Below are 23,291 nucleotides of genomic sequence, written 5' to 3' on the forward strand. Positions count from 1 at the left end.
AGCAAGAATGATCATGGTAATGAGAAATGGTTAGGTTTAAGACTATATTATTGCATGTGGAGCTGGGGATATGACTCAGTCTATAAAGTGCTTGCAGTGTCAGTATGATAGCAGAGTTTGATGATCAAAACCCATGTGAGAAAAGCACAGCATAGTTTATAATCCCATGTGCTTGGGAGGCAGGGGCAGGCCGATTCCTGGGGCTCTCTGGCTAACTTGCCTTGCCTATTTGTGTCCTGCAGGCCACTGTTCCATGCTGTCTGAAAACAAACAACAAAAGCCAGATGAACAGACAAAGAACCATGGTGGGGAACTGGGGAAATGGCTGGGGATGGGAGGAAGAGGAGCACGTGCCACACAAACATAAAGACATTCCCAGAATTCATACAATTGCTAGGTGGGCGTGGCATTCTGCCCACAATTCCAGCACTAGGAAGTTAGAGATGGGGTTCTCCTAAGTATGCTGGCTAGCATGACTAGGCACTGGGTTTAACTGAGAGACACTGCCTCAAAGAATAATGTGGAGCGTGATCAAAAGGATTCCTGACGTTAACCTCAGGATTCACACATTTGAATTTACATCTTTCCCACATACATGTAAACATGCACACCTTTGCACATACACATATGCTTAGAAAAAAAAAGATGGGTGGATCCTGAGCAGTGACACACCCAGGTAGTCCTTTGGCCTCTCCACATGTGCCTACATGTACACGCATACCCATTCCTCCTCTCCAGTGAGTGTATTATACTTATGTTATAAGAAAGAAGGTAGACATTAAATACATGCAAGGTGCTGAGGGTGTACTCAAGTGACAGAATGCTTTTTTGGCACATTCAAGGTCCAGGATTTGATTTCCACTACAAGTACACAAGATAACTTGGTACAGTCTCTACATCTGGCTGATGAATGGGGCCAGTGTCTGAATCTCAGTCCTTGTGTTCCCAAGGCCACTGCTCACTACTCTCTATAGCCTTTTACTGATGGAATGGCCTGGCTTCCGGAAGATGCATAAATAATCGTGTTCTGACTCTTGGAACCAACATAAATACCATGACTGTTCTAGAATTAAATTCTTTCTCTTCAAATTCCTTTGTAGATAAGTCCAATCCTCCAAACATTAACAAAACACTTATTATTGAGGATGTGTTAAGGAGCATCTGGACCCTACCCTATGTGTATGTGTGTGTGCATGTGTGTAAAGTAATCATACTTTGAAACCATAATTTGGGGCTATTTATAAAACTGGTGATTATGTATCATTGTTCTGTGCAAACATGCACCCTCCCTATCCAGTCCTCTAGACAGTCTACCTCTAGACTTAGCAGGCCTCAGGGACAATGCTGTTGATACCTAATGCATATAGAAGGTTGGCCACCCAATCACTCAGGATTCATTTAATATGAATTCATTCCATCCTACCACCCATCTCAATACTACAAGAGTAAATTAATGTGTGAAATGATGCTAGCTCATTGAGAGAAAATAATATTGAAATTTAGGCTGAACATAGAAGCCTGGAAGATACTTTAACACAGAAAGGAAGGGAAGCCTAGTTGAAAGGGCCCCGAGTTGAAATCTCTACCCTGCCATTTACTAGTGATACACTCCTGGGGAAAAGTCATGGGGAAAAGTCACATGACTTTTCTAAGCTCCAGCCTTCTGGAATACAAAAGGAGATGGCACCTTTATGATGGTGTGAGAAGAAGAAATGAGGAGATATGTAAATTTATGCTTAACTTCGTGTTTAAAGATGGGATATACAAAAATAATAAATTGGTTTGTTTCTCCAAACAGGAGAAACAATGCAAACAAATTTTTCTTCTCTGTGAGTGAGTGCTACTTCTGGGTTTGAAAAGAAACTCCATTCTTGCAGTAAAGCTACAGGAAGCGAATGCTAAAATAAGTCTCTTCCTGTGCATAGGTTTATCCAAATTTCCTTCCCAATTTTATTTATTACTGTTGACATTTTATTGCTTAAAATAATCTCGGGTTATCCCAGGGGAGCCACAGAAAGGGTGGGGTGCAAGTCTTTCTTATATGTCAACATTGGAATAAATAGTCTCAATCTCATGTTTGTGTGTGAAGCATGCAAGGAACGAGCAAAGTGGAAGCCCTAGTGGTATGTTGCAATTCTGCCTCATGATAATTAGCATAGGTAAGACAAAACTGTAAAAATCTTAGCTTGCAGCAAAGACTGGGCAGGAATAATGCTGGCACCAGAGCAGAAATATGTGACCGCTCACAAGTTCCTATGGCCTTAGCTCTCCCATCTCTTGACCAGCAAGCCAATGAGACCCATGGAGCTGGGTAATCAATGTTTTCAAGGCCCCATGGAACTCCACTTCCCAAAAATAAAAAAAAAAAAATCAATGAATTTTTTTGTTTTGATATGTGGTGTCCTTCTCTGAAAATGACAAGGAGGCTGTGGCAGCTTTAGGATGTTGCAGACAAGAATTCTTTATCTTGAGGGAAAGATAAATCTAGGAACCTGGGTAAGAGGAATGTGAAAATACTTGCTTAGGTCCTTGCCAAAGTCAGGCTAGAAAGTATTAACTCTCAAACACCCTTACATTGCTTCTTCCATGACCCTAAGGATTATAGAGAAGAAATAAATATAACAGCATCCATATGCACACAGCCACATTCTACCCAAATCCAACAGAAAAAAAAAAAAAAAAAAACCCTATTCATTAGAAACAAAACATTTCCCTGAAAGGTAAGATGGTGGGAAGAGTGAAGAGCAAAGATACAGGAGTCTTTTTTCATCTATTCATTTCATTCTAGTGGAAGGGCTAACTTCCTAGGTACAGGAGGGAAAATGAGGCCAGTATGGTGCTGACCCCTTTAGGTGGCTTTCTGCAGCCATCTTCCTCCACGCATGCCCACAGGCAGGCAAAATTTCATCATGTTTCTGAGCTCAGATTTGGATTTAAAAGCCTTTTCTTTGGGTCCTAGGTCTGAAGTTGACTCTATGGTGTTGCACAGTCTTCTTAATGCTTGATGCCCAAGTTTCAAGATCACTTGAAAAAAGCATGAAACAAATTCAAGTCATGTGCTTTGCAAGGATATTGGCACAGGATATTTCATTAGTATGTCCTTCACTCTGTATCAGGGTTCCTTAACCTCTGCACTACTCGCATTTTCGGTAGATAGTTCTTGGTTGTGGGAGCTGTCTTATGCACAGCTGAATAATTAGTAGTAGCATATCTGATCTCTACATACTAGATGCCAGCAGCAGTCTTAATGTCCCTGTCACTATAGTGGTGAAAATCAAAGCTAACTCCAGTTAGTGTCAAATGCCCATTGGGTGAGAAACATGGCTTTGGTTCAATCATTTTCTAAAAGATGAGCATAACTCCATCCTTCTCTTTGACAAATATTTTAGACATGGGTTTTAATCTCTACTTTAGAAGTGTAAGAAATTATGTAAGTACAGCTATTAGGGTCTTAGTTTCCTCATCATGAAACTATTATTTTCAGGCTCTCTCTTGTTCTAAATTCTGACCCTAAAGCTTCTATTCTTATCTCTTATTTCATCAAGAACTCAAGATAATGTATCCCTAATTAAAAACCTATACAAGTAATAAGTGTTTTACTAGAAAAGACCAGAAATTCAGATAAGCAGAAAAAAATTGAAGGAAAAGACAACAAAGTCACAAAAAAAAAAAAAAAAAAAATAAGGAAAAGGATTATTTATAATTCACCTACTCAGAACTAGGTTTTTAAAAACACATGTATACATAGTTACACAAAATACACATATGTATATACATTCATGCATATACATTTCTCATTTGATTATCATTCATGTTGTTAATTCTAGCTAAACCTATATGTTTACTATTGTTACTAGTCTGTCTACATGCACACATGCGTGCACATGCACATATATACATACCCCCTTTTCCCCATCATATACAACATCCTTCAAAAAATAGCTGCTCAAAGCAGGTTTGCATAGAAGCAGATGATTATGAAATCCATACTTTTTTCTTCCTTCACAGAATTTTAGCTTTCACTGAATACATTGGCAAACCCAACAGTGTTGACAATTGCTTGCTTTGGTCAGCTCTCCTTCTCCAGCAAAGGGACCATCCTTAGTGTTTGAAATCAAGGTGTAGAAGTCAGACAGGACCATCTCCCTTTCACACTTGATGTCACCCATGGTGACTTCCCTCTTCTGTGACTTTCTCTTTGGATCTTTATCCAGGGTCACATGCAGTGGGGTCCTAATTATTTTGTTCCAGGTGTGCTATATCCTAGCATCTCTCCTGCCACTCACTTTGATCAAGAAAGTTCTCAGCTCCTTTTGGATGCCTGAAATGACTGCTCACTGCTTCCTGGATCACAAACGAGATCTTAGTAATGAGTGCTGGAGGCTTCCTCCAAGTCCCCCCAAGACCTCCTTGTTTGCTTCTCTGTTCACATTTTTTACCCTATACATCCCACTTCCCAACTTACTGCTCTTCTACTCCTCTTATTGATGAACATTCCATTCTAAGTTAGCTAAATCAAAGCCCAGGACTGCTATCTCTCAAACAAAGGGGGGAAAAACCCATAAATGAATTATTCTTCTGATGACATTTCAGTTGCCAGATGTAGCTAATTATCTGCAATATTAGTAGAACATCTCTTTGTATTAAAGATTATTGATCAATTATTTATTTTGGTTTCAAAACTACATTTGGATGTTCATCAAACTAGGTGAAGTATGTCAACTTCAGGTAGCGATTTTCTTGTAACAGACTTTCCCATCACAGCCTATGTGTAGACTTAACCCAAAAGACAGCTTGCTTTTTTTTCTATTAAGTGGTGTGCAAAGGAAGAGCCCCAGATTTTATCATTGGAGCTCCTGGATGGGATGTGCCTTAGTACTCCAGCATCTGTCGACATGGCAAGAGCTCTCTGTTTGACCTCTAGCACCGAAAAACAAAAAATAATCTAATCATTGTATCTCGGATAACATGTCACTCTTGAATATAAATAGGACATTGCATGCTGCTATCGTTTTATGAAATCTTTTAAATCCAGCATTTAGGAGAGGATAAATTTCTTAAGGGCAGGGGCCATGCCTTTTGCTTCCTCTGTGACACTTGGCAATGCTGGGAACACAGCTGGGTGTGCAGTTAGTTGGTCCTGAATGAATGTTGCTAGGTGATTTGTATTTGAAGAAGAAATAGAGAGAAAAGCCCAGGGGCTCAGAGGATTTGTTTGCATGCATTTTGCTGAGAATAAACACAAATGCGGAGAGAAATGAGTATGTGGACAGCGTGGGGGCTTTGGCCCAGCAATAGTCAGAAGCAGGAAGTTACAATGCAACTAAGAGCCACAGCTGGATTGTGGCAGGGAAAGCACAGGACAAAGGGTAAAAACAATAAACACCTTCAAAAATAAGAAGGCAGAGGGAAGGACGTTTTAAAGAGGAAATGGAAAAATCCTGTCAATAACTGACTTGGATTTAGAGTGAATAAGACACAAAGGTCCTCTCCAGTTCTGCTTCCTGCTTTAAATAAAGGCAAAGGTCTCACATTCAGCCATAGAATTATATTCTGTATTATGAGGCACAACTTTGACCTCAGGCCTGAAGCTACTAAAGAGAAGGCATAGAAACACAGCACGGCTGGGAGGTGGTGCCACAGGACTTTAAACCTAGCAGTCAGGAGACAGAGGGAGGAACATCTCTGAGACTGAGGCCAGCCTGGTCTATGGAGGTCCAGGACACCCAGGGCTACACAGAGAAACCCTGTCTTGAGAAACAAACAACACATAACAACAAACAAAGGAAGGAAGGGAAGAAAGGAAGGGAAGGAGAAAGAGAGAGGAGGGAGGGAGGGAAGGAGGGAGGGAGGGAAGGAAGGAAGGAAGGAAGGAAGGAAGGAAGGAAGGAAGGAAGGAAGGTTGGTTTACTATGTTTGGAACCAGTGACTCTGCTCAATCCAAGTGAGTCCTGTTCTCACCACTGCCAAATCAGGTCTCCCCTTCCCGAACCCTCCTTTACCAATACCGCTTTATGAAATGTCAAAAGCCATTCTTGGCGATTACGGTGTCCACAAATATGTTCACAAATTCTTGACATTCTCTTCTGAATGAGAGAATCTAATATTCCTTCCCTAGAGAGTAACTGGACTTCATTATTTTGCTGCTAATGAATGGAATAATGAAGAAAGTGAAGATATGTGACCTCGACACGATCTCATGACAAGCTCGATGGCCTCCTCCTCCATCTCCCTTGAATTACCCTCTCTTCGGAAGACAGCCGCCATGTCTGGAGAGCAGCCAGGGAAGACGGTCCACTCTGGAAGGCATAAAACCGCTAAGCTAAGGCCATTTGAGGGTGTTATGGAGAAAGATGGAAGCAATGCTTGAGCCCTAGTGCCACCAAGAGATGAACTCTGTCTTAGTGACATCCTAAGTATAACCTATGAGAGATATGAGCCAAGAACTCCCAGCCACACTGTCCCTGGATTCCTCTACCCAAGAAGCTACTAGTTTGCAACATAATTTTTTACACAGCAATCCATAAATAAGATGTTTTCCAATTGAGCTTTGGTTTCAGATTTTTTTTTTTTTTTAAAAAAAAAGTACTTTAAAGTGAAAAAACAAAAAAAAACCCAAAACAAAACAGTGTTCATTATTTTGGAATACTTGTTTATCTGCCTTTAGTAAACCTAAAATTGTATATGCACTTGCTGCCAAGACTGACAACAGAGTTTGATCCCCAGGATCCACATGGTTGAAGGAGAGAACAGACTTCCATAGCTATCCTGTGACCTTAACATGTATGCCATGACAGGTGTGTGAGTGTATGCGCACATGGTATGTGTGTGTGCACAATCATGCAGGCACACACACATGTACACAATAAATAACTATCAGAAGTAAATACAAAATTTAGAGATTGCAAAGGTTCAAGTGAACTAAAACCCACGCTCTTTCAGAACTCCTAATTTTAATAAAGACAAATGTCCTTTCTTATGTAATGAGGATCTAGAAACATCTAGAGCATGCATTAAAGGGTGTGGAATCATTTTCATATGTTCAAGATGTTTCCTGCACTTGCTATCATTTAACTTATACCAAAAGGTGTTATCCTCTTATTAAAACATGGTAAGTAAGTAATTTTTAGTTTTGGCAAAATTAGAGGCAAGGAGGTGTGGAGGGGGCATAGCCACTGTTTTGTGGCTGGCACAAATGATTTCACATTATTTTTGTTCATATTCTCCTAGAACTTTTCCTTCTTAGTACTTTCAGTGAATGCCCAGATTGTAGACATGTAACCAATACCTAGTGAATGGATGAAGCAGTCTTTGAGGAACACTGAAGTTGAAACTTTTTTTCAGAGAATTTGGGCGATGTGTAGATCATAGGAAGTGATTCCTAGTTTTTTCTTTTTTAAATTGTATGTGAAACACACACACAATGAATGCTAAGGGCTTGTTGTGGTTGAAATGTGAAATGTCCACTGATGGGAGATGTCATTCTGTAAATATGTTTCTCTTATTGATTAATGAATAAAGCCCTGTTGGCTGGACTAGGAGACAAGGAGGATTTGGGGAAGGTAGGAGGAGATTCAACATGTAAGACCAAGAGAGCAGAACTCCGGATCCTCTCTCCGGTAAGATAAGACCATGTGGAAATACTTAGATTGATAGAAATGGGTTAATATTTAAGACAGACCTAGCCAATAAGAAATGCTAGTAACAGGCCAACAGGTTTATATTTAATACAACATCTCTGTGTATTATTTGGGGCTGGCCACGGCGGTGGGACCAGGCTGGCGGGAAAACATACTCATAACAGTCCACCATTTGGCTCATGTGTTTGGACATTTGGTTTCTAACTAGTGGCACTGTTTTAGGAGTTTGAAGAACCTGTAGGAGGTGAAGCATAGAGGAGGAAGTGCATCACTGATCCATTTCCTGTCTACTCTGCCTGTTGGTCCACCAAGATACAAGGAGGTGTCACCTGTATATTCCTCCCAACATGCAGCTAATAGCCACAATGCCCTCTACCATTGACTGTATCCCTTGTTAAGTCATGAAGTTACAACCCTTCCTTATGATGCTATTATCAGGCATTTTGTCACAGTAGCATGAATGTAGCACTATTTTAAATGTTTTATAGACACAAGGACATAACTGTTCTGATAACACTGTTATTATTTCTGTGTCCTAGATGGGAACCTCAGGTTTCAAGAGAGACCTGTAAACTGCACATGGTCTACAGGGCCATGGTCTGGTCCTATAGATGATGAAGTGTCGTCCTGGTTCCACACAATGTCCCCACCCTTTCAGGGTCCTTCTATTCCTTGTTAGGCCACACCAGGAAGTTCCCAAGTTGTGAGAAGGTGGATGGGGGAGGGGAAGCCCTCCCTTTAAAACACACCTCTTGTGTTTAGGGGAATTGTGTTTATTCACCAGTTTCTCTCACTAGACCACCAATTTAACACTCTGCCAACTGGCCAATTATTCCGGTTCATGTAGAGCGAAGCCAGTTCATCTCCAGCTGCACACCTTTCCTACTCAACATAATTAACGAAGCTCATCAAAACCCTGAAAAAACAAGCCTAGCTCACCAGCCCCTCTCCCTGATGTGTTAACAGGGGGTCAGGTGTTCCCAACTCACCACAGGATGTTATGTTTATATGGCCCTAAGGCTGCTCACAAATGGTATGTGTTGATGACAGGGGTGTGGGCCAGTGACAGGGTGCAGCTTTTCATAAAGTAGCCAGGTCCCCAGACACACACAGGATTGTGGCAGGATCTGATCAGCTCTGTTAAATGATGATGACCAGGGCTCAAGACAGGCTGGGGAACAAGAGTTTATTCCTGGTGGTTCAGGATGACAGCCTTTAAAGGGTGATGCAGAGGCTCGCAGGCAGCCAACAAAACATTTTCCCATTGCTTCACCTCTGCTGCCGAGCACGCCTTTCTGATCACAGAGCAGATGTTTTTGTTGTGGTACTACATCTTGCTGTCCATCACAGTGGCTGCCACCCACAGGAGGCTGCTGAGCTCTTGAAATGTGGCTGCTCTAAGCCCAGTGTGCTGTGAGTGTAAATAACACATCCAAACCCCAAGGTTTGCTAAGAAAAGAATACAACACATTGTTCACTTTTACACAGATTACATGTTGAAGAAACTGCATTTTAATATATTGTGTTAAATGACAATATATTAAAAATCAGTTCCAACAGTTTCATTTTACCTTTTGTAACCTGACCCATAGATATGGCTCACATTTGTGGCTTGGATTATGGTTTTATTGGGGGATGGTATTCTAGAGACTGGGACATCTAAAACTGTCACAGCACTGGGAGGGATGCAAAGGCCAAATGATTTCCATGCCTTTCCCTTGGGCTTTTTCTGCCACACTAACGGGTGATATTAAAATGAGCATTATCCACTGCCAAGTCTGCTGTGTGCTCAGATGTGAACTGCCTCAAGTTCCATGCGGCCACCCTTCAGCCCCCAGGCATCACAAGACAGGCTTGGACTTGTACAGGCGCACACATGGCGCTGTGCAGAGCTGTAACTCGTTCTTCCCACACAGACCGGAAAAGCTGACTGCTCTGTACTTAGTGGGTTTTTTAGGGAACAGTCGTATGGCCTTAAGACTGCTTCCTGTGGTGTGAGATGATTGCAAAGGGCAGTAACATACCGAAGAGGGTACAAAAGAGGCTGCCATCATGCCAGCAGCACTGGGGGCTTCAGAGCCCCTGCTTAGGATGGGTTTGGATGGGGGGGGGCTCTTTATAGCAAAGCTGAGCCTTTTCCTTGCATCACTCACTCGCTGCCTTACTTCCTGGCACTGAATGTGCCCCTGGAATAACGAGCCCATGAAAAAACCCCTAGAACCTTGTGTGAACTGGCTGACATCCACGGTAGGACCACCCAAATGTATCTTCAAATGGGTCAGACCTAAAAGCAATTGAAGAATGCAGGTATGTGGAATATGCCTGAACCTCTGTCAGGAAACACGCCACTAATCAATGAGCATTATTAGTTTGGATATTCACTGAAGCCACTAGTCACTGCTCAGCAGATAAAAATTGGTAGAAAAAGGGCAAGATCTTATGTATGGGTATAAATGAAGACACCACACAGGGAATCTCTCTTTCTGTGACATCGGCTGAGTACTTATTTCATCAAATGCAACAATAAGGTGTCATAACGTTCAGGCCTGCTGGGTGGTGGTGGTGCACACCTTTAATCCCAGCACTCAGGGAAGCAGAGGCAGGTGGATTTCTGTAAATTCAAAGCCAGCCTGGTCTACAGAGCTAGTTACAGGACTGCCAGGGCTACACAGAAAACCCTGTCTTGAAAACAGAAGAAGGGGGGGGGGGGAAGAAAGAAGAGGAAGGAAGGGTGGGTGGGAGGAAGGAAGGAAGGAAGGAAGGGCAGGCCTGTTGAAGCTGCTCAAATAGTAGGATACAGTGGAAAATTATTCTACTTTACAAAAGTAGAAAAGTTCAGTCTTAGTCGGTTCTAGAAAAGTCGAGATTGCTATGAATAGTTGTTCAGTGTAGACATGATACTTTACTTTATTATTTTTATTTATGTACACACACCTGAGCACACACACAGGTGCCAGTAGAGGCCAGGTGAGGGTGCTGATCTCCTGAAGGTGGATGCTGAGAACCAAGCTCAGCCCACAGCTGTGTTCTTCTTACACACTTACATAAAGAGCCATCTTATGGAGTATGCTCTTCAAAACACAGGCACAACCAGTTAACGTAATAAAAATACCAGATAAAGAGAATACATGATACTGGCATTTATTATTGTTCTAAATAAGGAAAACAAATGTTTTCATAATACTATGACTCTATGGGGGAGGGGGCGGATCAATGCTTGTAAAGCAGAAAGTCTAACCACAAAACAGGAGGAGCTATTTGTGACTCTGGCAGTACAAGCCGAAACAAATGCTAGGAGCTAACTTCACATATTTTGCTGCACGTGTACCGGAACCTCAACAGATAGGAGATGTTTATTGGAAGAATACAATAAGGGTCTGGTGAGATGGCTCATCAGGTAAAGGCACTCTGCGTCAAGCCTGATGACCCGAGTTCAATAACTGGGATCCACATACTGAAAGCGACCTCTACACGTGGTGCTCTGACTTCCACACATGCAGACCACATCATGGCATACACACACATGGGCATGCCCCCTCCCCACACCCAATATGAATGAATGCTAAAAAAGAATAAGAATGGCAGCAGGGTAAATAGCAAGTGTTTCGATAGTAGCTTTTAAAGTACAGCTACAACTTGATATTTAGATTAACATGCAACATATTCAGAAGCCATGATATCCTAACGTTCAGCATGTGATCATAATCATTCACACTGTTTCCCTTTTATTTGGTCATATTTTCAGTCACCGAGTTGCATTAGTGATTTCCTCTGACCACCTCTCTGCCCAGTCTTCCTAATATTAAATCTAGTTATTTTTCTACTGTTGGGAAGCAAACCCAAGACCTTGTACATTCTAGGCAAGTTCCACCACTGAATCCTTCCTTAAAATTCTGACCTATGCTTATTAGACAGTCTTGCTACATAGTCCATATTTGAACTTCTAACTCTTTTATAGTCCAGGCTGGCCTCAAACTCATGACCTTCCTACCTCAGTCTTCCTTTATTATCCATGTCCAGGTAAGTGTTCTTACTGGGTCACTAGAAGTAGCCGAAAGATCCCCAACTATTTATTGTCCCGTGCCAGCTTCCTTGCACCGTTCCCTGGTGTGAATGCTGTCCTCTTGCCTGGCTGGACATGGCTCTGATCTGAATTGCTCTCTGAATAGCTCATTTAAGAAACGCCCTTTCAATTCCACTAGCGCACCTGCCCACCCACTCTTATCCAGAGCCTGCTTATCCTGGTGCATCTGGAAGCTGCTCCCCACCGTGGGACTTCTGTGTTTGCTCAGCCATGCTGGCCACTGTGCTGGCCCTTTTCACTCTCATTGCCTTTGCATGCAGAGTGTTTTGTTTGGGTTTGGTTTGGTTTTCTTTGTCTTTGAATTAATACAGGACCTCAGGAAGGGCAGTCAATGCTCTTAACCTCTGAGCCATCATCTCTTCAGCCCTGTGTTTTTGGTTTTCTGAGACAGGGTTTCTCTGTGTAGCCCAGCGTATCCTAGAACTCACTTTGTAAACCAGGCTTGCCTTGAATTCAGAGATTCTCCTGCCTCTGCTGGGATTAAATATGTGTGCCACCACTGCCCAGCAGCATGCAAAATTTAGTATGTTTTATTTCAACTTGACACAAGCCAGAATCATCTGAGGAGGGGCCCTCAGTTAAGAAAATGCCTCCATAAGACCTGATATAGACAGGCCTGTAGGGCATTTTCTTAATTAGTGATTGATGGGGGAGGGACCACCAGAGCTGACGGTTCTGAGTTCTGTAAGAAAGCAGAGTGACACCATCAGACATCAGGGAAGCTTCCTCCTGCAGCAGATGGGAACAAATAAAGAGACCCACAGCCAGACCATATGCAAAGAGTGAGAGACCTTGGAACACAGCCCTAAACAGGGTATGTCCATCAAATTCTTCCAAGCAGGGCTCAGGGGACCCAGCAGAATAGGAGATGGAAAGCATTTAAGACCACAGGGGATGGAGGGCACCAGGAAAACAAGGCCCTCTAAATCAACACGAGAAAATCTCCTATGAACTCACAGAGCTGAAGGAGAGGTGGACACCTGTTCCAACCCTAACGCAGAAGCTAGCTCCATTGATAATCACTTGCAAATGTAAATTTAGTTTCGTTCATGGGATTCTCACTAGGGAAACGAGCTACTCTTAAGGATAGGCTGTATGCCTAGAGTAGGTGGCCAACAGAAAATGAGTCAATGGCGTCGCTGGGGTTTCCTTGCCTCATAATGTTGTGTAGGGGATTAAAAACATTTATCCTTTTTTTTAAAAAAAAAATTCTACTTTTTAATTTCTTATTTATTTATTTTATTTATTCCTCTCTCCCCTCTTCCCTATCAGTTCTTTGAGTAGCTGTTATGGCTTCCAGCTGTGTGTTTTGATGGGATTCCTGGGTGTGCCAACAAGTGGGCCTCTGCATCCATATCTGTATTCCTGCAGATCTCTTGAAGAGATGAAGGGGGGGGGTCTACCTTTTAATATTAACGGTATAGTGAGGATGAAGCTGTGGAAAACATACTGCTTTAAACTACTGAGACATTCAACAAAGAACTAGGGAGATGGGTCAGTAGGTAATAGCATTGCCCTGCAAGAATGAGGACATGAATTTGAATTCCCAGCACCCACACAAAAAGCCAGACATGACTGTGTATGCCTTTAACCTTAATATCAATGGGAATAGAAAAGAGGATCTTAGGAGCTCCCCGGTCAGCCATCCTAGCCACATGGTGAGCTTCTCTTTCTGTGAAAGACTCCATTTCAAGTCAACAAGTCAGACAAGACTAAATTTTCTTGTCTGCCCCCCCAAAACACACACACACACACACACACACACACACAATTTTTAGAAAAATTATAAAATTGATAGCTGCCTGTGCTGGTTTGGGGATGCTTCCCATGGTCTTGGGTATTTGAGTGGAGGATGTCCCCTATAGTACTGGGCATTTGAGTGGAGGATGTCCCTCATAGTCTTGGGCATTTGGATAGAGGATGTCCCTCATTATCTTGGGCATTTGAATAGAGGATGTTCCCCTATAGTCTTGGGCATTTGAGTGGAGGATATCCCCTATAGTTTTGGGCATTTGAGTGGAGGATGTCCCCTATAGTCTTGGGCATTTGAGTGGAGGATGTCCCCCATTGTCTTGGGCATTTGGATGGAGGATGTCCCTCATAGTCTTGGCATTTGAATGATTGGTCCCCAGTTGGTGGTGCTGTTTGAGTGGCTCAGGGGATGTGGCCTGGTTGGAAGAAGTATGTCACCAGGTGTAGGCTTGGAGGATTCAAAGCCTTGCACCATTCCCAATTTACTCTCTCTGCTTCCTATTTGTGGTTCAAGATGTGAACTCTCAGCTCTCCTGCCACCATGACTGCCACCTACTGTCACGACGGACTCTTATCCTCCTGGGACCATGAGCTTAAGTGAACACTTTCTTCTGTAAGACACCTTAGTCATGATATCTTATCACAACATTAGGGAACTAATACACCGGCATAGGCAAGTCAACTTATATATTGAACAATGAAATAAATACAAGCCACTTTACTGTGTTCTGCTGTTATCTTACGTACAATTTCTCCATTATGTACCATTTATTCACTATAAAATGACAACAGCAAGGTGTTTGTGGTGCATGCCTTTAATCCTAGCACCCTGGAGGCAGAGACAGGTGGATTTCTGTGAATTTAGGGCCACCCTGGTCTACAAAGAGAGTTCTAGGACAGCCAGGACTGTTACACAGAGAAACTCTGCCTCAAACAAAGCAAAGCAAAACAAAATAAAAATGGCATCAGAGTTGGTAGCAGCTGTTGGGGGGGGGGTGTAGTGGGTGCACTCCCAGGCCTCACCTCGGTCTGCTGATTACCTGCCCTCCCAAAACCTCCCTGGGTGTTTCTTAGGTCCATAAACACTCCATAACTCTGCTTGATGGACTATAAGCTCTTCGAGTAAACAGGAATCTTCTCGTCCCTCAGCACCTTTCAAGAGCATTCTCACAGAGGACCAATTAAAACCTTTTGCTTCCACAGTATATTATACAACTAATTCCTTTCCTGCGCACTACTTCTCTTTGGCTGTTTTTCTTAGTCTCATATTCGCAGACTCTGACAGAACATCAATCAGGATTTTAAAAGATCTTCCAGAATGTGTATGGAAATGATTTTATTTTATCCATCGATAGAAACCTTCCCCTTATTATGTGGATTTTTGAGCACTTTCACCTGCCGGTTCCCTCAGCTGGGAGGCCTGGATTGAGCCAGTGATGAGGATTCTGTCAATACTTTGCTGGCACCTGAGTTGCTGGGTACCACAGGCTTAGTTGGGGTCATGGAATCTAAATTGTTTTCACAGTCCTTGAAGTAAGTCAATATTTTCCTCTATAAAAGACTCTGTGGGTATCACCATGAGATCTTACCCCAAAGTGGCTGGAGGATGATGCTGGCATTTCTGTCCCCTTGAATATATGCATTCCTCACAAGAAAACTTAACGTCCTGAATGTCATCCTGGCTTTATTTTGTTGGTGTGATAAAATACCCCACCCCAAAGCACAGAGGCGAGGAAGGGTTTGTTTGGCTCAGAGTTTCAAGTTATAGTCCATTATTGTAGGGAAGTCAAGGCAGGAAGTTCATATGTCACAGATACAGTCTGAAGCTGAGGGAGAGTGGACATGTGGGTCCTTGCTTGCTTGCTGTCTTGGTGCTTAGCCAGCTTTCTCTACTCTTCCACACCTCAGGGACTCAACTCATCAAATGCTACCACCCACCATAGGGCAGGTCCTTCCTCTACCATTAAACAACCAAGACAATTCCCCCGGTTCCTCAACTGAGTCTCTTCTCATGTGACTTTAAGTTATGGCAACCTGACAATCAAAAACTCACCATCACAAGGGTATCAACTTTTGTTAGAGCCTGCTCTGCTTCAATAATGGCCAAATGTTGGAAATAATCATGTGGATTTTGCTGCAATAAGTTTCAGTATTAGGCAATAGTTGATATTCAAACAGAAAGGTGTTGAAAGCCATTGCAGAAGTCTACAATGCGCTTAGCATTTTCAAGTGCTCCAGTACAATGATGGTTCAGGAGTGAAATTGATATAAACATTGGAGAAGAACGAGGATGAGAGATGGCAAGAATGATCAAGGGGTGTCAGTGAAATTCTGGACGATGGAAATCAGGTGACAAAGCAGCTGGGACAGAGCTGGTTCTAGTCATGCATCAAGAGTGTCAGAAATCAAACAAGGCAGCAGAAGCATTTTGAATATCAAGGCAGGAGGCAGGAGTGTTGTTGGAGTTATTAGGTTCAAAGCCTGAATCCTGCAGCTCTAAAAGCCAGGCCTGGCCACTCATCTTCAGTATGTCAACTGAAAAGATAAGGAACTGGAAAAATCAGTTAAAGGAGATGTATTCAATGTGACCAAATTGGGAAAAGTAACAGAGAGGTCTGGTGACACCCCTCTTCTTCTCCCTCAGCCAAGTCTGGAAGGTTTAGATGCAAACAGAGGGCAATAGATACACATAGCTAAGCAGTCATGGTCCAGGTGTGGTCTTGCTCACATCATCTTGGCTTTAGCCTATCCAGCAAAGTGTTCTGGGAAGTTGTTCCGAGTGTCTGAAATCTCTTCAGGAGAGGCAAGGTCCTCCCCTGGTTGGCATTAGGAGGGGTTCAGCCTTTCTTCTGTCCAGTGATGAGATTCCCAAGGAAATTCAAGCTCCTCAGGGACTGTTGTTTCAACAGTCTGATAGCCAAAGAGCACAGCATCTGTTTAGACTATCCCCACAGAGCTGCACATGGAAATGGGCTCAAGGTCAACAAAGTGAAGAGTCTTGCCCTTCCCTAGGCTGGAGGAAGGAAGGCTCCTGACTCTACAGAGATGAAGTTATCAGACCCAGGATCGCAGGTGTCAAATGCAAACAGAGGGTATAAGTGAAAGTGAACCAGTGCTTAGAGAGACACTCCTCACTGTCACCAACACAACCACCAACTCCCTTTCCATGCTCAGTTTCTAGGGTCAGCAAAGAGCTTGGGAATCTCACCTGTCCTGCTCAAGGGGAAATCATGTATGGACACTGACCCAGGGCACTGGCTGGGCTCTAACCCAGTAATCCCAGGGCAAGTGAACTCTGGCACGGTACCATGTGCCTAAACAGACAGTTAAGGAAAAGCTTGTGATATTATAGGAGCAGAATGAACTCAAAGGAAAAGCTGCCTCAGAGAAAGAGTAAGCAGAGAGCAGAAGAAAACCTCATTTCAAAATGATAATTAGTGTTCTTAGGTTATAAAGGACAAGCCAGAGAGTAAGAAGGAGCTTATAGAAATTGAAAATGTGGAAATTAAAAATGAAGTATTTGATACCAAGGTTGTGAGACAAAGTTAAGGAAATCTAATAGAACATGGGATAAAAAGACAAAGACATGGAAAATAGAAAAGAAATGAGAATCAGAAAGCAGTCGAGGAAGTTCACAATGCAAAAGGAGAAGTTCCCAAAAGTTTAATAAAAAGAAATAAAAGGAGCGAGGAAGTATTAAAAATATCTTAAACCCCAGATATATTAGGAACATATATTATCAGATGTTAAAATCAATTTCTTAGAACCAAATAGCAGGGGTAGGCAAGCAGCTTGGTGGGTAAGAGTGGCTGCTGCCCAAGCATGAGACCCAGAGGTCAGGTCTCAGCATGGAGTAAAGTCCAGGCTCAACTGTGCATGCCTGTCACTCCAGCACTATGAGGGCTGAGGCAGGGGATCACAGGTTCAGTGAGAAAGCCCACCTCGTCTGAATAAGGAGGGAAGTGGCTTAGCCAGACACCACATACCTGTCTTTGGCCCCCCAGGCACACACCACATCCACAGCCACAAGTAAAATACATTTCACAGCATTCCACATAATGAGGGAAAGAAGCCACATTAAAATCACAAAATCTTAACCATTCAAAAAGCTCTCGGAGGGAAGGTGTAACACATGTCACTGGGCTTCTCAATGCTGTGGATGTCACAGGATCAGGTAGCAATGCCTTTGAGGCAGGGTGTGTTTTAACATATAGTAGGGTTGAAAATGGAGAAACAAAGTCTGCAGGGGTCACAAAGAAAATGACTTAATGAGGTCAAGTGGCTACCTTCATGGAGGGGGGGGAGGGCACGGGGAGGGCTGCTGTTGTCAGTTTGTTTTTTTTTTTTTTTTTTTTCAGTTTTTACTGAAAGTCTGATAGTGCTATTTGGACTAGGTACATGTGTTTCTTGGGAAAAGGAAATATATGTATTTAAGGAATCTGAGGTTCCTGGCTTGTAAAGTTAAGGATGTTTAAAGAGATTCTCAGGATGTCTGTGAATACTGGAGGCCTGAGCTTCCTGTTTACAAGTTTACACTATCAGAGCTTACACATTTTAGGAAAAAAAAAAAAAAAAAAGGAAAAGTGGAAAGCATATCAACTCATGACACACACCGAGCTGCACACACATACACGAAACACATACAGATGAAACGAACAGAGTTGTGTACAATGCAGCCCATCCTGTCATCGCCAGGACTAGACATTAGCAGCATCACCTTCTGGAAGCCTGTGCTGGAACTGTACTTGGACTGTGGACTTTTTTCCCCTACTTAAAAAAATATTTTCTGGGTGGCAGAATGAACATATATATATGAGGAAATTCAGAATATTCAGTCAACAGTGAAAAAGAAAATAGCAATGACATAAAAGAATGCCATCCCTAAAAGTTTAGGTGCTCCTCAACCTTCTATGCTACTGAATGGCACAAGCCAGTCTACAGCACAATAACTGTTTGGGGAGCTGCTTATTTTAACATTAGGAGCATTTCCATATGCATAATCATTTGCTAATTCCACAGCTTCATTTATATTATAGATCTGTCCAAAGTATTTCTGTTGATCTCAACTTGACCTGAGTTCCATCCCCAGCACCCAGCTCACAACCATCTGTAACTCCAGTTCCAGGGCATCTGACGCCCTCTCCTGGCTTCCACTGGTACTGCATACATGTGGCACACAGACTAACATGCAGGGAAAATGCTCACATACATAAAACAAAAATAAACTAATAAATATCGTTGTTCAATCTGATCATTATGAGAATAACATATAAATTCTACAAAGTAGACTTCCTAGATAAAAGCCGATAAAAAAAATTAACTATGTTACCCTGGCTGGGCTCAAACTCACAGAGATCCACCTGCTGATATTAAAGGCATAGTTTACCATGTCTGGCTTATTTCTTTTCTTTCCTTAAAAAAAAAAAAAGCCAGAAAATGTGTACATTTCAACTTGTTCCTGAGAGAAATCTCAGTCTCTTGAAATAAATGTATCTAATGTTATCATTCTATTTCATGTCATTCAGTAAAACTAAGCATTGGTCTTTTGGGCCTGGCAAGGGGAAACAGAATTCTTACTAGTAAGACAGAGAAAACAGCATGGATTAACATTGGTGTCTTGTCTATAACTCTTCCCAGAGTCTGTGTCCTGTGCCTGCACACAGCATAAAGGACTATACTGAGAGCAACGAAAATACCAGTATACACACTCAGATAAAAATCTGAAAAGGCGTGTTTGTAGAGCGACCCTCACATGCTTCTGTAAGTATCTTGAAACTGGTTTCAAACACTAGGCACTTACTACTTCATTAGGAAGCACCTACCATTGCCTGTCTGTGCTCTGTGCCTAGAAGCAGTTGTTCCAAAGAGCCCTTGCCAGGGAAGAGTCTGTCCACCCTGAAAGCACCTCTGAGATGGAAGGTGTTTCATGCAGATTTAATTCAGACACTGCTTCAGCCGACAGAGCCCTTTCAAAATACAACCCCACGGCTAAAGGCCTCAGGGACCCACTAGCAAGCATTAGGACCCCAAAGCATCTCTTTAAAAAACCAGTGTTCCAACTATGACTGTTTCTAGCTAGCATACTTAGAAAGGGGTTAGTGTGGGTCTCAGAGAACAGAGGGGTATCATCACACCCATATGTCTACAGGACCTGCAAGTTGGAATTAATCATCTTTGGTCAAGCTCAGAAGAAATACTGGCCTAAAAACAGCCCAGGTTGAAGCATAATTTGAAGATTAACAATGGATCATTTGCCGGCATGCAATCTCATGAACCTCGTGATGCATCTGGGCTCCCACAAGCACCCCTGCACACTACTTCTAATTTTGCTTGCTTTCTGAACTTAAGAGTGTATGAGAGGTTGCATTTCCATCAATACATATTTCTATATTGTAACGAGTACTGTTTTTCCGCCTGTCGCCGCCCGGTCTTGTCCTGCCGCTGCGCCAGCCCCAAATAATACACTGAGACTCTGTATTTGATATTATACTGTTGGCCAGGTACTAGTTTTTTATTGGCTAGCTTTGTCTTAAGTATTAACCCATTTCTGTTGATCTATGTATTTTTACATGGCCTTCTCTTACCGGGGAGGCGGCTGGCGTCCAGCTCTCTCCAGACTCTCCATCTTGACTCCTCCTTACTACTTCCTCTTCCTCCTTGTCTCCTAGTCCCTCCTATCTTCCTTTCCTATTGGCCAACAGTGCTTTATTTATTAACCAGTATGAGAAACATATACAGAATGACATCTCCCATCACTATATTTTAATTTAGCTTCCGTATTTCAAAGATGTTCTCTACTACTTCCCGATTGCAGATGATGTAAAATCAAGCCACACTTTTATTTATTCAGACAGGACTTCTTTAGATCTAGCTGGCATGTGGAGAAAGGAAATCACTGGGAGGTTTGGGGGTTGGAAGGCTTCAAAGGGCAAGAATGAAGCCACGGAGCTCTGGCCTGTCTACACAGGCTAGCACCATCTCCAGCCTCATAGCTTCTACCAACCTTGGGGGTCAGCGTAGAGAATGGGGGGGTCACAAGTGGGAGCCATAAGATGTAGAGTTGCCAAGTATCTACCTACAGGACACTGTCTTCATTCCACAAGGAAGGGTGCGCACAGATAGCAACTTAAAGTAAAGAGATGCCCCCCCCCACACACACACACATACACCATAAATTCACTAGCAATGCTTGCTGAAATCCAGCTGAATGCCTCAGACAGGGATGCCATACTCCTAAGTCATGTGATCGAGATATTTAACTGTTGTTGGCAAAATAGCAAATGTTAAGACACCAAACGTCCCTAACAAAACCCACTCTCCACTCCGAAAATACAAAAATTCTCTAGTTTTTAAAGGTTAAGAGTCCATATTTCCCATCATTCACAGCCTGTTAAGACAGCTAATGATTTGTCCAGAAAGTATAAAATGGTGACAGATAGGCCTGAGAACCCGGACCTCTTTTCTTATCACCCTTTGGCTAATGAACCAGAAGAAAAACTACAGAGGCATGCCATGTTGGGACATGTGACTTCCGCACAGTGAAAACAACGTAATTTAAAATTTTCTTGGCTGCAGTCAGGAATAGGATCCTGGGTTCCTAGGCATTCATGTACAAGAAAGGTTTATTGGACCACTCTTAGACCAACTCTGAGAAGAAATCAAACAAGGATGTACGGGCCTGGTACGGGTACACACAGGGAAGTCTGGAATGCGGTTAGGAACCGCTCCCACCGTGTGCCGCGTCTCACTTACCTGACCGTGGGCCGGAAGTGCAGCATAGGCCATGGGTGGATTCATCACTCCTTTCTGCTTGATGAGAAGCATGCGTTTCTGGTCCTCACTCAGGTGCGCTCTGGGAGTCTGCATCTGTGGTGGAGGCTGTGGCTGCTGCTGGGGAGGCTGTGGCTGTGGCTGCGGCTGTGGCTGCGTAGGCTGCTGCTGGATGTAGGGCATCAAGGGGTTTTTGTTGGGGTTGGCCATGGGGGGCGTCATTCTCGGACTCAAGTCTGCGTTAAAATGGGTCAGAGGCTTAGTGTTGCCATAGGTGAGAATATTGTGCTGTTTGTTTAAGGAATTTGTACCCAAGTTATTTGGCTGCTGACTGATCATATTCATGTGATTTGAAGGGAGGTAGTTGTTCATGGTCGTCTTCTGCAGGCTGTTGGCCATTGCAGGCACTATAGTGTTTTGGTTGTTAAAGGCTTGGGGGTACATCATTGGGCTATTTGGTTTTTCTGCAGTAAAAGCTGCTCCATATGGACTTGACGGAGGCCCTAAAGGAGACCAACTTGAAGTCTGATTTGAGTGGGGCTGCTGCTGCTGCTGTTGCTGCTGTTGCTGCTGCTGCTGCTGCTGCTGTTTCTGCTGCATGAGTTTGGCCCTTTGTTGTTGCTGGGCAGCCATCTGTTTGAGCTGCTCTGCCGGGGACATGTCAGAGCTGGGCACTGCCACTGAGCCTGACCCTGAAGCAGATACCGTCACTGAGACTGGATTAAGGAGATAGCCATTGCCAGGCCGAGGCGGGGCTTGACCTGGAGTGTGGGCTTGTGTAGGCGTTTGGGGGGATTGGACAGCACAGTTAGCTGGTGAGCTGGCAGAGTTTGGAGCCACAGGAGTGTTGGCCACGGATGGTAAGCTAGTGGCTGTGGAGACAGTAGAAAAAGGAGGCCCAGAAGAGGAAGGTCTGGCCTGGGGCGATCCCATAGAGATGTGTGTAAAAGGAGAATGAGAGGCATCACTCTTCACGCTGGCACTCTCGTGGGAAAGTGGGGTCTCCATGGCTGTCTGTGAAAATTCCTGATCCTTCTTCTCTTCAAAGTCTTCATTGAACAGGTCCTGGATGTCGTCTTCTGGAACCGTGTTGGCCAGTTCGTCTATTAGTTCCTGCCACTCTTGGTCATTCAGGTTAATGTCAGAGAACAGCTTGTTCTGATTAGAAAGTGACGTTTCTGATGTGTCTATGCAGGCAGGGTCATCAAGAGGCTCCTGTTTAAGGTCCTTGCTCTGCAAAATAGCAAAGCTATCCTCCAGATCCCCGCAGCCATTGACAGGGAGTTTAATCTCAGGGAGCCTGCCATTCTTACCCAGATCTTCCAGAAGCCCAGGAGTGTGAGCAGTGCTGTTCTGTAAGGGCAAAGAAGGCTTGAGGTCAAGTTGGTGAAGGGGTGAAGCGGAAGGCAATGGCATGTTGTTGGGCAAATTGTTGATGGCTTCCATCCCCGTGGGGAGGTCCTTTCGAATGCGCTTGCTTGTTGGAGAGAAGCTCCCATCGCAAGCCCCATTCTGCTGGTCCCCATTAAGTGGTGATCGGGCCCCTTCCAGCTTCCTTTTCACCGTCTCTTGGAGCTGGAAAAGAAATGAGGGAGAAGACAACTTAATCTCATTCTGAATTCTTACACACTGTGATGTGCATTACTGTGAACCAACTTTGTGAGGACGCATGTTCGTGTGTATACACGAGCAATTGTGTTGGGGACAACCTTGGGCACAAGGTGTCTCATTGGCCTGTATCACACTCATGAGGTGAGATTAGTCTGTGAGCCCCTGGGACCTACCCACTTGCCTTCTTAGTGCTGGGATAACAAGTGGACATGTGGCTGACTTTTTTGGTTGTTGGTCACAGGTTTTTGGAATTGAACTCAGATACTAAGATGAATAACCCATTACCTCATGAACTACATCTTAAGTGCTTTGGAACATGCAAAAAGGAAGGGATGCTTCTAGCTTCAAAATCAGGCAACCCTATGATTTGAAATCTGTGAGAAAAGCTTTCATCTAAAAGTGGGGTTCAGAGAGCCAAGAGATACGCAGGGTAG

The 23,291-nt window shown here is 43.4% G+C and overlaps 1 protein-coding gene across 1 annotated transcript in view; it reads right to left on the bottom strand.

Moving 5' to 3' along the window:
* The window catches only part of Maml3 (mastermind like transcriptional coactivator 3), a 417,172-nt gene that overhangs the window by 146,427 nt on the left and 247,454 nt on the right, over positions 1-23,291 (bottom strand). The window contains exon 2 of the mRNA XM_051176916.1: positions 21,229-22,821. Coding sequence (XP_051032873.1) covers positions 21,229-22,821 — 1,593 coding nt within the window. The remainder of the gene's footprint in view (positions 1-21,228; positions 22,822-23,291) is intronic.

This window comes from Phodopus roborovskii, unplaced genomic scaffold (genome assembly GCF_943737965.1).
Source record: "Phodopus roborovskii unplaced genomic scaffold, PHOROB, whole genome shotgun sequence".
NCBI lineage: Eukaryota > Metazoa > Chordata > Mammalia > Rodentia > Cricetidae > Phodopus > Phodopus roborovskii.